Here is a 13,624-nt window from a genome sequence, read left to right as displayed (position 1 = left end):
ATAGTTTTTCTAGAAACACCAAGAGTCACGGTATGGTGGCTAAATCAAATACTGAAATTATAGGTTATTTGGGAAGTTACAAAGTTTCTAATTGAATCAACTTTACCTACCGCATACTAACTAATACTAGTATTTTGAGAAGTGGGAACGAGATTATACTAGAAAGTCCAAACAAAAATCACATACTTCATCCTACTTCATCCGTCCCAAGGTAGTTGATGCATTTCTTTTGGACACGAGATTTAAGAAATTGATATGATAAAAGTTAAAGTAGAGAGTGTAAAGTAAGAGATATGAAGAGAGAGTAAAGTACGAGACTTTTTGCCAAAAAGAAAATGACTCAACTAGAGGGAGTACATTGTTTAGTTTATCAAAACCACCTTGCAGTTGAAGGAGAGGAAAAATATCACATATTGACAACTCAAAGTAACAAAAAGTTAATGATATATGATCGAGGTTAAACATAACGATTAAGAAATAATCAATAGGAATGATTATTTTACTGTGATCTTTTTAGTGTTATACTGCTATATACCACACCAGTGTAATTCATCATCCCAAGGTTAGGAAACTTTTGGCTTGAAAACGCAACCATTTGCGATAGATACTTCCCATTCTATATAGGTAGTGAAATACTTATTTTTGCAACACTAAGTAAGAGAACTTTTAGTGGTGATGTGATCATCATACAACGCAGAATGTTTGAACTTTTTTGTTCAACTTAAATAAAATTACTAAATAATATATCTAAAATATAATTTCTCATACAATTATGAAATAAAATTACATACATACAAACAATATACTTATCGTATCTACCCTAACAAGTTGATTTTGCAAGACCTAACGACGAGATTATGGCGTCTATGGTTAGTGTGCCAGTGCTGCAGGAGTTGATTCTGCAAGCCGATTATCACAGTTCCAACCAAGGAGGTCAAGCATGGACGATGTGGGCCTCGTCACCTTATATTAACGACTTAGTTCGTCTTAGGATTTCTCTCTCTTTCTAGTTGTGATTAATTAACCTTTCATGCTTGTTTTTTTTTCTATGCTACTAGTGTTTGACCCCAACAATAGTCGTAATATTAAATCATTAAGTCAGTCCGCGTCCTCCTCAAATATGACAGAGATATCGATCGGTCTCATGCATTGCTTTGGAAAATTCACTAAATCCTCTTTGCTCTTGAGTTTCCTTTGACCTTGCATCTTAGCTTTTTTGTAGTAGTTGTTTTGATGTTGTTTTAGGTTTACTGTGTTCCCACAATTTTGATTTCTTATATCGTTGTTCTCTTGTTTTACGCTATTGAATAGAGTTTTCTCCTTACTTTGTTGTCTAGACTTTTATCATACATCATAAACTCTTACTCGCCGTTTTGTTCAAGAGTGTTTCATTTTATCAAAAAAAAATCTTATTCCTCCAAACTACAAAATACTAGAAGAAGATTTTGAAAATGCAATACTTTAATATATAAACTTATACTATTATATATATTCTTTCAGAAGAAATATTATTTAGAAATATGAAGTCATATTCCATTGATTATTCAAAGTCTCTATCTGTCTTGAAAATTATTGCTAGTTTGTCGTTAGGGTCAAGTCGACCTTGGAAGAAGACTTCCATAATTATCGTACATATGGCTTACTCATCACCCACGTACTACAATTGCTTCTCCTAATATTGTTATCTATCGGACTCCAAGTGTGTGAACATCTAGACTTTCTTATATATACCCAGTCCCCACACGCTCTAAAATATTAGTACTAGTATTCTCTTCTATACTTATCGTCCCCAACACTTAGCCTTAGACTCTTACATTACGTATGAATTGGAGAGGTTATAAATTTGGGTTCGACTATATTTCCGTATTCGAACTTCCTTTTTCTTATAAAAAAAATTCATTTGATATTTCATGAGTATTTTTAAAGTATGGTTCAATAATTGTCTTAATACTTGGCCACAATTCAATAATATTTTAAGAGTGGAATGAGGATTGCATAAGGGTGTCTCCAACGGCGGACGTCCCGGTAGGATGTCGCCGACGTACGACCGGACGTCCGCCGTAGTGGGTGGGAAGGACGCCCACGCCCGTCCCGAGTGCCCGTCGGATGGCCTCGCCCCTCGCATCGACGTCCGACCGGACGTCCGCCACTGTGGCGAAGGTCGGATGTCCGCAATTTTTATTTTAAAAAAAAAAAAAAAAAAAAAAAAAAAAAAAAAAAAAAAAAAAAAAAAACTCTATAAAATTTTTTCTACTACTATATTTTAAATTTTTTTTTTCGAATGATGTATGTTTTCTTTAATGAAATATTCGTATTTCCCATTCGTATTCGTGTCGAATTTTAATTCCATAAATTTTAATTTTAATTGTGAATTAATTTAATTGTGGGAAGGGCTAGTGGAAGTCCTAGTGCAGTGGGAAGGGCTAGTGATGTGGCAGTGGAATGGGAAGGGCGAGTGCTGACGTGGCAAAGCAGTTTTTGTGGGAAGGGCTAGTGGAGGTCCTAGTGGGAGGGGCGCCACCGGAGACACCTAAATCTTGTAATAAAGATTAAATACTATTTGGCATACATATCTTCAATCCTGAACAGTAAATAATAAATATAGCATTTAAAAAAATTGCATGGTCACATATTTGGGGCTCGAGTAAATTAAATTAATTGAATTCTCTAATTGTGTGGATTATATCTTGGATATCCCAATAATCAGGAGGAAGCAATTGCCAAATGGCAAGTGAAGCTTGGAATATGAAAAGGAAAAGGGGGCACGTAAGTAGCCACATTTTTAAAAACCTGGGAGCCACAGTGGCACAATCCAATTGGATTATTAAAGACAGCAAAGGGCTAATTTTGTCTTATCGCTAATGACGCAATACGACGTGTCAACCGCAGAGTGTGAAAACTACTTTTCTTTATTTTCCTCGACTCCTATTTTTTTTCCATCTCTACCAAAGATGACCCTTATCTTCAAACTAAATCCCCATCGCTTTCACCCCACAAATTCCCCCACTCTCATTTCACATATCCTACTCTATCTCCTAATGTTTATGCTGCAAATCCTATTTTCATCATCGCCCTTTCAATTATCAACTCAACTTTACTCCCAAATTTCGGCTTTAACATTTATTATTTCAGCCACAACTCTATTCTAATTTTTTTAAGTGTAAATCCTCTAGTTCAAGTAATTTTCTTTGTAAGAGGAAAAATAATTGAATGGGGTGTGACAATATGAATAAGTATAGCAAAAAAATAAGTTTAAAATAGAGAAAGCCGACACCTGGTATCCTAAAAGAATAAGTGCTAGTGACTCCAGGCCCACTATATATCAAGACATACACGTTTAGTTTTATTTGACGTTAAAGATGCATCCACAGTGGCTCTACGAGCCAAATAAATAAGCGACAACAATCAAAGCTTTCCCAACGTCTTAAAAAGAATGTCTATCAATATTAAGAAGACCTCCAAAAACTCCAGGAGAAAAAGATTTAGCGATGACCAAATCAAGTCACTGGAGACCACCTTCGAGACCGAGGCTAGACCGGAGCTACACCTCAAGCAACACCTAGCTAGCCAGCTTGGCCTGCAGCCGCGACAAATTGCCATATGGTTCCAGAACAAGAGGGCTAGATCAAAGTCCAAGCAAATCGAGCAGGAATACAGCGTGCTCAAGTCCAACTACGACGACTTAGCTCTACAGTTTGACGCATTGAGGAAAGAGAATCAAGCATTGCTTACCCAGGTCTGACGGTGTTCTAGTTACTAGTCAGTTTACTGTTAGACATTAGTGATAGCTTAGATAGATTGATCAGTTTCAGGCGTTTCCGATCGTCTAGTCCTTCAAATATTAGTTTAAGCAAGCACTAAGCTTTTCTCAATTCACAGGTGCAGAAACTCAGAAAGATGGCGGATAACAAAGATTGCGAGGAGAATGAAAAGAATCAAATCAAATTAGGAGCTACTGAGATCCCGAGATTGCTACTAGACATTAAAGGAAATGAGCTATGCATGCCATCCTGCGAGGAACTGAACGGGAGAGTAGATTACCTGGAGGAGGAGGCAGACGTTCTGAATATAGCTCAGATTGCTGAAAGTTCCTTAGCATCACCTGAAAATGGATGTAGCTTTGAGTCTTGTAATTTTCTTGATAATACTGGCGGTAATGCACAGTGGTGGGACTTCTAGAGTGATTTACGATATAGAGTGATTACGATATAGAGTGAAGATACGTGTGATAGATTAGAGAGCAGAGTATTTAGAACTAGGTTACATAAACCATACTGTATACTTCTTCCAATTTTGATTTATGTTTGCTGTATGAACCCTGTGAAAGCCATCTCAAATTCTTGAGATGGATGTTCGTGATCATAAGGCAGAATCCAGACTTAGCCACGTGTTGCTTTTAAAGCATGACATTCTGTTCCTTAAGTAAAAAAAGCAGTAAGTCCAACAGAAAAAGAAACATATGCAGCAGGTAGAAATACAAGCTGCTATATAACATTGGAAAGTATAGGACAACCATAAATGGGGCTTAATTACACACAGAAACAAAATCTAGTGAAACAAAGGCAGCAAAACGATTGTTTGCATTAAAACATGTGATTCGTTTCACTAATCTATATCATTCACTGCAATAGACGCACGTCTGAATATAGTTATTACAACATATACTAAATAGTTTGCCTTCGTGTGGGTCATGATAAAGATGTTTTTAATGTTAGATAGAATTAACCATCTATCAGGACCTCCTCTATATAAGTAAGCCGCCAGGGATGGTGAATCTGGTCTAACAAACTAGAGAATCAACCTAATACATTGATAAGAGATCATTCCTCAGAAAATGGCAAAGGCAAGTCCTCCATCGAAATAAGTATGCTTACGTCTTTGGTATACTATAGAATTCACAAGTCCACTCAGAACTCTGTATAATTTCTACCAGCATGCATTACTTAAGCATGTCATATACAAAATTATATAGCGCACACATTTTTAACGCAAAATATTGCAAACCACCTTTTGCTGTATATGGTAAAGAGAGGTTCTGGTAACATTGAAGTGCTGCCAAGATGACCATAGCTCTTTAGTTGGAAGAGGTAAACATAAGGAACCTCAATGATATGCTCGGTAAAATAATTGTGAATGTCTTTGCACCACATCTCCTACAGTCCCCCAACCCCATGCAGAGATCATTAATTTGACTTAAATTCTACTTAGAGAAATATGGAGTCAGGGATCCAGGCATGTCTAGAAGTTGGTGATGAAGCTAGCTCATTACTTCATTTTGCTCAGAAGAAAAAAAAAATGGATATTAAACTTTAAACTTTATACTAGCTCATTACTTCATTTTGCTCGGAAGAAAAAAAATGGATATTAAACGTTTATAAGGTCGCAATATGGTAAAATAGGGCTATACCTTTAACTTAACATGTTTAGTCCCCAAAATAAAATTGTGTGACATACTACATAGTCATTTATCTGTGGAGTGAAAACTCCAGCAAAAGTATTACTATATGCTATCTAATCCTCATAGGGTTTATTGGTTTTAGATTCATATTCGCTCAAAGTATTGTCCATGTACTTCATCACATGGTTTTTATACCAATATTGTAGCAATAAATAAAAAATAAAACAGAAAATGGACTGAAACATTATCAAACCATTTACCTTGTAGGATATCGAACATAGCGTGGTGAGAACTCAAACATGAAACACCAAACATCTACTAAAATTTATATAACAGGGTGCAATTTGTTTATTGAAAAGATTTTCTAAAGTACTAAAACTACATATTTTTGTCAGAGGTTTGGGGAAAATAAAATGAGCTTGCACGAGTACTAGGAAGCAACGTCTAGTTACAAGTTTTGGCTTCTGTATTTCAAACTATACAGAACTTATAAAACATAAATGACTGAAAGCTTTCCAAAATTTGAAAGAATCCAGAAACTCTAAATTGTTTCATAAATTTTATCCACCTTGTGTTCGGTATCTTACAGTGGATTGGATCTAGCCTGAAGCTTACCAACTTTAGACAAAAAATTATCATTTTCTTATCATAAAAAGATTACTATTCATATATAGCACTCAACAGACAAGACTTTTATGGAAATAAGGTATCCAAAGGATTCAAACTTGTTTCAATAGAAATGAAAGCATAGAAGACTTTTATATTTACATGTAGAACACAGAAAATATATTTATGTGTAGAAGCTTTGGCATTTTACTTGGCAATCTTGAATATCAAAATCCCATCAGTGATGAGCTGCCAATAGCATTCTTACTAAAACATCATTTAAATAGTTGTTCTATCTATGTATCATAGTTCTGCCTAACTTTTTCAAAAGTTTCAATGCAAATATTGCAAGATCTTCAACATTCAGAAATTCTAAAAGCTAGTACGTATTATTTAACATATTACTCCACTAATAAAAGAAAGAGATGTTCTTAGAACATTAAACTACTGAACAAATAATGAGGAGACATGAGAAGAAATCAAGAAATATGACTAAATAACTCACTGCTGCAGATGCAGAAGTATCACCCTGTAAGCTTCATCCTCATCATGAAATACCTAATCCAGTTCCTCAGTCAGGTCCATTTATAAACTCCGATTGAAAAAAGAGAACAAAAGTGATGGAACTAATTAGTTCAGATATAAGACAGCAAGATGGAAAAACCTTCTCCATTTAATGCGGAATATATTGGTAATCTAAGAAAGTTAAAGATGCAGAGGAGAGAAATGCTGAAATATTATAAAACAGAAATAATGAAATATCAACTTTATCCTTGTTATTCAGAAGAAAGTAAGAAATGGAGTAGTAGAAAACAACTTCTATCATTGTTACTTTAAAAAATTTCAAAAACATCCAGTTCTACTTTTCATCATCAGTCCAAGTCTATAAGAAAAGTTTAGAATTAAAGGGGCTAGCATAATCTAAAACCTTAGATTCACATATACTGGAAAGTGGAAAGGCAACAATCTGAAATCCATTATATGCTCCAAAGTCAGAGACGTAAAGTTAACCAACCAACCAAAAGGAAAGGCGAGGCAGTTGTGCTAATGGATTCATAAACAAAAATATGGACCAAAGTCACTTTGGTTATTGGCAGATAAACTTGAAAGCTCTGATAGTAAGCTATTTGCATCAGCTGGTGACTACTACTGGAAATGTATATTCACCTGCATTCATCAACTCTGATCAAACTAGGTGTTCCCTTTCTGGAACAAATTCTGAATTGATGTGGTAACAGTTTGATAAATCAAACATAAGTACCAAGTTTGTATGGCATTAGTGAAATCTCAGTAGTCAAAATAAATGGGCTTAAATACATTAGTGGCAGTTCACAATGAATCCATTCAAGACATAAGCCTTTTTTTCTAAACTTACTCTAGGAGCTCCATCAGTCCATTGACACCTGAACCTTGCCTAGGTCACCAGTTTCCTTATATTGTCCAGCTCCTATACCAAATTACTATTCAATTAAGTATAATCACTAGCGAAACAAACTAAACAGCAAATTTGTAAAATCAGAATCCATGAGACATCCATAAAGGACCTATAAGTTGAATATATGAGGCTTCAATTCTAGAAACAGGAACATAAACCAGAAAGTGAAAATTGACAATTATGAATAAGAAAGATGAAACGGTGAGGTACATGTACTGCATAAGTCCTAGGGTTCTATTGATCGAGATAATCGCTTGAGCTAAGTGGTGGTTAGGATCGACGGTATTGTCGGCGCTGATGGGTGAGGAGTTCCTCCGGCGAGGCGTCGCTGGTTTGACGACGGCCTTAATAGTATGAATTTCAGTCCGATCTGGTGACTACCTATCATAAAAGGATTCTCGGCACATTTAATCATACAACTGAAAATTGAAATTCAGCTTAGATGGTGGAGTACTTTTATTCCAAAATTGCAAATTCAAGTTATCTATAGAATTACTATTATCTTAAAAAAAAAACTAGTACTACTACTACGAGAAAATTCGGAAAAAAATGATTAATTTCGCTAACCTTTCGAAATGAGGGATTAATTTCGCTAACCTTTCAAAATATGGGTCCGAGGTATGCGAATTTTTCGGAATAAGGGATTTTCGATTTTTTATGCATTTTCTCTTCTTTTTAATGATTATTTGGTTCCTAACATTTATTAATTAACCAAATTATCCCTCGATTTTTGGGCTGTTGGATTGTTTTTTATAAATTGTGTTAAAATATGGAGGGTAATTTGGTTAATTAATAAATGTTAGGAACCAAATAATCATTAAAAAAAGAGAAAATGCATAAAAAATCAAAAATCCCTTATTCCGAAAAATTCGCATGCCTCGGACCCATATTTTGAAAGATCAACGAAATTAATCCCTAATTTTGAAAGGTCGGCAAAATTAATCTTTTTTCGAATTTTCTCTACTACTACATCATCTAGCAAATAAATTTTGTTGGAAAAAATATAGGGTGTTAGAATTGCATACAATTGAAAAGCAATGTTCCAATTGAAGTATTGAAAGGTCATAAAATTATGAAAGAGATTGCAATAATTTACTGTACTAAAAATAGAAGATACCTAATTTTAGTAAACTTCTGAATGATAAAAATATGACTATTGATGGTGGAGTAAGGTAATCTATTTTTGTAGTACATAATTTCTAATTTGTTTGTTTCTTACAAAACAGGTCCACTGTTCTAATTTGGGCTTCACTACATGGCCTAAATACATGATGGCTGATGCAAACTTTTCCTGAAAACAAAAAAATGAATGGAGGAGAAAATAGTTTTAACACTTTCAAACATTTAATTTTAGAATAGAATCTGATAAGGGCAAGTAGGAGGTCAATTATAATTGTTTTAACTGTTCATAAGAAAGATAGAGTAACCTCAATTCAGAAATAATGGCCAACTGTTTTATTTTTATCTTGAGATATGTATATTAATAGAGGTACAGATTTACTACCGCTACACATTTAATTAGTTTAACAAAGTGTTTTATACAGATATGGAGTACTTTCATAAGCTGTCAAGCCTATATTACCATCTGATTCTTGTGCTTTGTTACTATTTCTCCAGTGAGATCGGATTAATTAGGCCAACCATTTTGCTTTATTTGTTAGTAATTACATGTGAAGTGCAAACAAACTAAAAATAGGCACAATGATTAAAGAAAAACAATAAACAATAGAAAAGATATTACTCCCATTAGATTACATTACATAATACCCACACCCCCATGGCCTACACCTTATTGAACAAATTTTGGATCCTGCATTCTAGACAAAGCCTTCTCGAATTGGCTCCACTTCTGTTCCAACGTGCCATTGAACCCAATCGACATCCTAACAAGCCCGGGCGAGATCCCGGCCAACTCCTTCTCCTCCTGGCTCAGCTCGCTGCTCGTGCTGCTCCCCGAGCAGGACATGAGAGTCTCGTAGTATCCCAAGCTCACCGCCATTAGCCCGAACTGGCTGCAATTTTGTAGCAGGTTCATTAACCGGTTTGCCCTCTCCTCCGTCTCCATGTCCACGCATAGGAGCCCTCCGTACCCATACTCCTTAATTGCCATGGACTTAAGCGTGGCATGGTCCGGGTGGTCCTCCAGCCCCGGGTAGATGACCTTTAGTCCCGCCTTCCGCATCCTCGTGGCATACACGAGGGCGCGGTTGGAGTGCTCCTTCATCCTTAGCCCTAGGTGAGGGAGCCTCCCCGCCAGCTCGGACGCCACTTTCGGGTTCATCGTGGGCCCCAGCAGCATCAGGCTCCCTTGGAGAGTGTCCATCATTGAGTTCACTAAGCTGGCTGGCCCACACACTGCCCCTGTTCCAATCCAGTGTTTTATTTTTATTAGCTCAAATTATGCCACGGCCCTCAATAATTCAATATCACTAGCTAAATGGATGGATAGCATTATGATTCGACACAAACACACAATTCATGGACAAAAGTGGTGCAGTGCCTTCTTTTTTTCTTCTTTTAAGTTGCTTATTTTATTTTGTCGTTTATTCATCATCATGTCACAAGGTGCCCATGAATCAGTGCCATCAACTTTAGGACAAACGCTTTCCCAAAATCAAATAAAAATTCCACACATAGCATGTAAGCTTATCAAGAAAGCAGAGATGAGCCCCACAAAGCCAAAAAAATACAAGGATCACGAGTGATGATGGAAGCAAGTTATAAAGAATCATATTATATCGTATCCATATATATAAAACGTTAGCTGTCACATCAAATACGATCTAATTAGGGTGGAGTGAGTGTTACAAACACCTAACATGCCTCGCCTAATTTAGCCTTGGTTCGCACATACCAGAAAATGTAATAGTATATCGACAATTAAGTATTTGAATTGACATACTTATATTAATTAATGAGGAGAAAACGAAATAATATACGCAATTAATTAAGGGGAAGAAATGTACCCGCGATTAAATCGGCGCCACCGCTAATGAACTTGGACATACTATGCAAAACGACGTCGGCGCCGAGGCGGGCCGGGGAGACGACCATGGGCGAGAAGGTGTTGTCGACGACGACGGTGATGCCCTTATCGTGCGCCATCCTGCAGAGCTCGGGCACGTTAGCGACAGTGAGCGTAGGATTAGACATGGTCTCGAAGTAGAGGACATTAGTGGTGCCGCGGAGCATGGCCCGGTCGACGGCGTGGTGGTCGCGGATGTCGACGAAGGAGGTGGTAATGTTGGAGGTGCGGGGGAGGAAGTGGGCGAGGAGGGTGTGGGTGCCGCCGTAGAGGGTGCGGGAGGCGACGACGTGGCCGCCGGCGCTGCAGAGCTGGAGGAGGACGGAGGAGACGGCGGACATGCCGGAGGCGGTGCAGTAGGCGGCCTCGGTGCCCTCCATGGCGGCCATGAGGCGGCCGAGGCCGAGGACCGTGGGGTTGAAGTGGCGGCTGTAGATGAAGAAGTCGCGGTCGGGGCCGAGCTCGCCGGAGAACATGCGGCGCATGGTCTCGGGCTCCATCACGGTGAAGGTGGCGGAGGCCTCGATCGACATGTTCACGCCTCCGTGCTCGCCGAACTCGTGGCGGGCGTTGGCCAGGGCCGCGGCGGGGTCCTCGGCGTGGGGGTGGTGCTTCTTGGAGGCGGAGGAGGAGGAGGAGATGGGGCGTTTCTTGGTAGGCATGAGGGTGGCCATTTTGGGAATATTGATTTTGGGGAGAGATTGGAATGTGAAGGCTTTGGGGTTTGGTGAGAGAGTTGTGGAATGGTGTCTCTATTTATCGAGAGGGAGGAGCGTCCAGATTCATTCATTTTCGATAAATTTTGTAGCACTCCTATTTCTTAAGATTTTATTTATTCAGATTGTATAGAATAGTATAACTACTTAATAAGGGAAGCAAATTCAGCTCAAAATTCTGAAAAAAATTAGTGGAATCGTTTGTTCCATTTTTATATATAGAGTATTAGTTTTATAATGGAATGTGAGTATAATGAGTTAATGTAAAGTAGGGTTCACATCCCAAAAAAAAAAAAAAAAAAAGAAAATAGACAATATTTTGTTGACGGATCAAAATGACAAAAATGGATAACGTTTGGTGGATGAAGGGAATATTGACTATTCTTTTCACTTGTTTAGCAATTAATTTGACACTTCATTAAAATTTAAAGTAAAATAAATAAATATTAAAAAAAAAAAGGCCGTAATTGTATATCTATATTTGCATTAAATTTATACTATGATAGTACTAAAAATTTTGTAGTATTTTAAAATTTGAATTTTATGCAGTAGAATTTATATATTTTTAAATTTTTAAATGCTTATATATATGATCCTACACATGTTTGTTTTCATCATCAACTTTTAGTCGATTGATCCGTCGGGCTGACTCGAACATTTGGAGTTAGGTTTTAAAATTATTATCCATTACTTGATTTTATAAAGAAATTTATATTCTCCTACACTTTTTAAAATTTTATTACTTAATAATTTATTGGGATGTAATAAATGCAAACTCTAAATTTTATAGAAACTTCAAATTATAATCTAAACTGTTACAAAATGTCAACAAATAATAAAATTAAATCATTAGAAAATATCATCACACCGTCAAAGATTGATTTTATATTTGATTTTGATATAAAAGAATAATCGGCTCGTTTTATGGAAAAGTTGTAAAATTGTGAAGTTGGAGATTTAGGATGCGTTGAACGTTCATAACATGGAAAATTCCAGATGAGAAGGACACCAGATTTAAATCCAATTGATGTTACGTGACTTCTTTTTCTTTATAAATAGATAAACAGTTTCTTAATTTAAGAAAATCAATATTGTAACACGTGATGTATTTATAACGAAAATACCCAAGTTTTGTTTGATATTAGTTGGCAATTTCGAACTTGGCATCAAATGATTGTAAGAATTGAAATGCAACCCAAAAAATGTGTTAATAGAATGAATGAATTGAAAGGAATGCATGATTTAGTAGGACACATCACACTTGCAATCAAAATAAAAATGTGCTACACTATTTGTACGGCTGCTTACATCTCTGGGCCCACTAAGGATAAGCAGACGTGAATAAAGATTGTCATCTCTATCCGTTTGCCAAACTAACAGTTCAACACCCTCTTATCGAATATCCTTATATCCACAAACATAAATTCAGAGATTTAGGTAGTGTGTAAATTGTAATGGCCAATGGGTGAGATGTAGGTTATGGGCGGACAAAGGAAAAAAGGCCTTTTAATTTTTTTTTTTATGGTTATAATAAAGTATATCTAGATACGGATTCGAGGCTTTTCATTCTGCTGATTCATAAACACCTCAAAAAATAGAATAACTGATGCAAAAATTTAAGGTTCTTTTATACATAAAATAGAAATCAAACATTTTACCATTTAACTAAGAATGGATGATTTTTCTACTTCTGAGTTCATGACTAAAGCTCATGAATTTCAATTTGACGAGAAATTAATAATTGTTGATCGAACTCTTAAATGTTCAAAGATTATTACGTGCAATCCATCTTTTATGGAGTATATTTGTCAAACTACTCTAAACCAAATTACATATACTAGGTTGGCCAAAATTTGCCTTTCTCATTGGTTTGAAATTAGATTAGGATGGAGGATTTAGTGGGCATTATAGTGCGATTAAGAAAGGAAACTAATACAGTTAATGCCCATTTATATTACAGCGTTCGGAATCAAACAAACTTAAAATTAGCTAGTATAGCTTATATTCAGTACACACGCACATATATCCACATCCACAAATGATCAATTCAAAAAATTTGATGGAAGCTGACAAAATGAATAGTGTTGAGATATGTAGTTTGTTAGTATAGCATTTTTCAAAGCAGGGTAATATATAGGTTTGGACTTGTCGTCCTTGCAAACGTTTTCTTCAACAAAATGACGTATAGGAAACAAATTTGCATGTTCACTATTATCTTCTAAAAAAATATTGTCAGGAACTTTCGATGAAACAATAAAATAGTATTAATATTTGTGCATATTGGATCATGTTCCACGTCGATCCCTCTGTTATTATTAAGTGCAAAAATTTGCTTATCCAAACTAGTTTTAATAGCAACGAGAAAAATCAGGTGTCTTGTAAAAAAAAGTAGGGGTAGTATATTTAATCAATGCCCAATGCGAGATGCACAATTAATTTAATTT

General features: G+C 36.2%; 2 protein-coding genes and 1 long non-coding RNA gene across 4 annotated transcripts; 1 reads left to right on the top strand and 2 right to left on the bottom strand.

The window, feature by feature from the left end:
- Nucleotides 1-3,318: 3,318 nt before the first annotated feature.
- LOC125222385 lies at nucleotides 3,319-7,921 on the bottom strand. 2 transcript variants are annotated; one of them, XR_007176549.1, is made up of 5 exons: nucleotides 7,650-7,921; nucleotides 6,510-7,451; nucleotides 4,276-4,801; nucleotides 4,042-4,102; nucleotides 3,319-3,688 (listed from the first exon to the last, which is right to left on the bottom strand). It is a non-coding gene; the product is annotated as an uncharacterized LOC125222385 (long non-coding RNA). The 2 variants fall into 2 exon arrangements; XR_007176548.1 differs by having other exon boundaries at nucleotides 4,042-4,801; nucleotides 7,650-7,920.
- Nucleotides 3,434-4,386, top strand: LOC125222384 (homeobox-leucine zipper protein ATHB-12-like). The gene is made up of 2 exons (XM_048124951.1): nucleotides 3,434-3,736; nucleotides 3,880-4,386. Exons 1-2 carry the CDS (start codon nucleotides 3,434-3,436, stop codon nucleotides 4,177-4,179), a joined length of 603 nt encoding a protein of 200 aa, XP_047980908.1. The 3' UTR covers nucleotides 4,180-4,386.
- Nucleotides 7,922-9,144: 1,223 nt separating the features above from the next.
- Nucleotides 9,145-11,207, bottom strand: LOC125223240 (methionine gamma-lyase). Its single transcript, XM_048126291.1, has 2 exons — nucleotides 10,406-11,207; nucleotides 9,145-9,800 (listed from the first exon to the last, which is right to left on the bottom strand). The coding sequence occupies exons 1-2, from the start codon at nucleotides 11,136-11,138 to the stop codon at nucleotides 9,229-9,231; spliced, it is 1,305 nt and encodes a 434-aa protein (XP_047982248.1). The 5' UTR covers nucleotides 11,139-11,207; the 3' UTR covers nucleotides 9,145-9,228.
- Between the last annotated feature and the right edge of the window lie 2,417 nt (nucleotides 11,208-13,624).

Source organism: Salvia hispanica, chromosome 4 (genome assembly GCF_023119035.1).
Source record: "Salvia hispanica cultivar TCC Black 2014 chromosome 4, UniMelb_Shisp_WGS_1.0, whole genome shotgun sequence".
Lineage (NCBI taxonomy): Eukaryota > Viridiplantae > Streptophyta > Magnoliopsida > Lamiales > Lamiaceae > Salvia > Salvia hispanica.
Note: the sequence above shows the minus strand (reverse complement) of the source record. Positions and strands in the feature narration are given on the sequence as shown.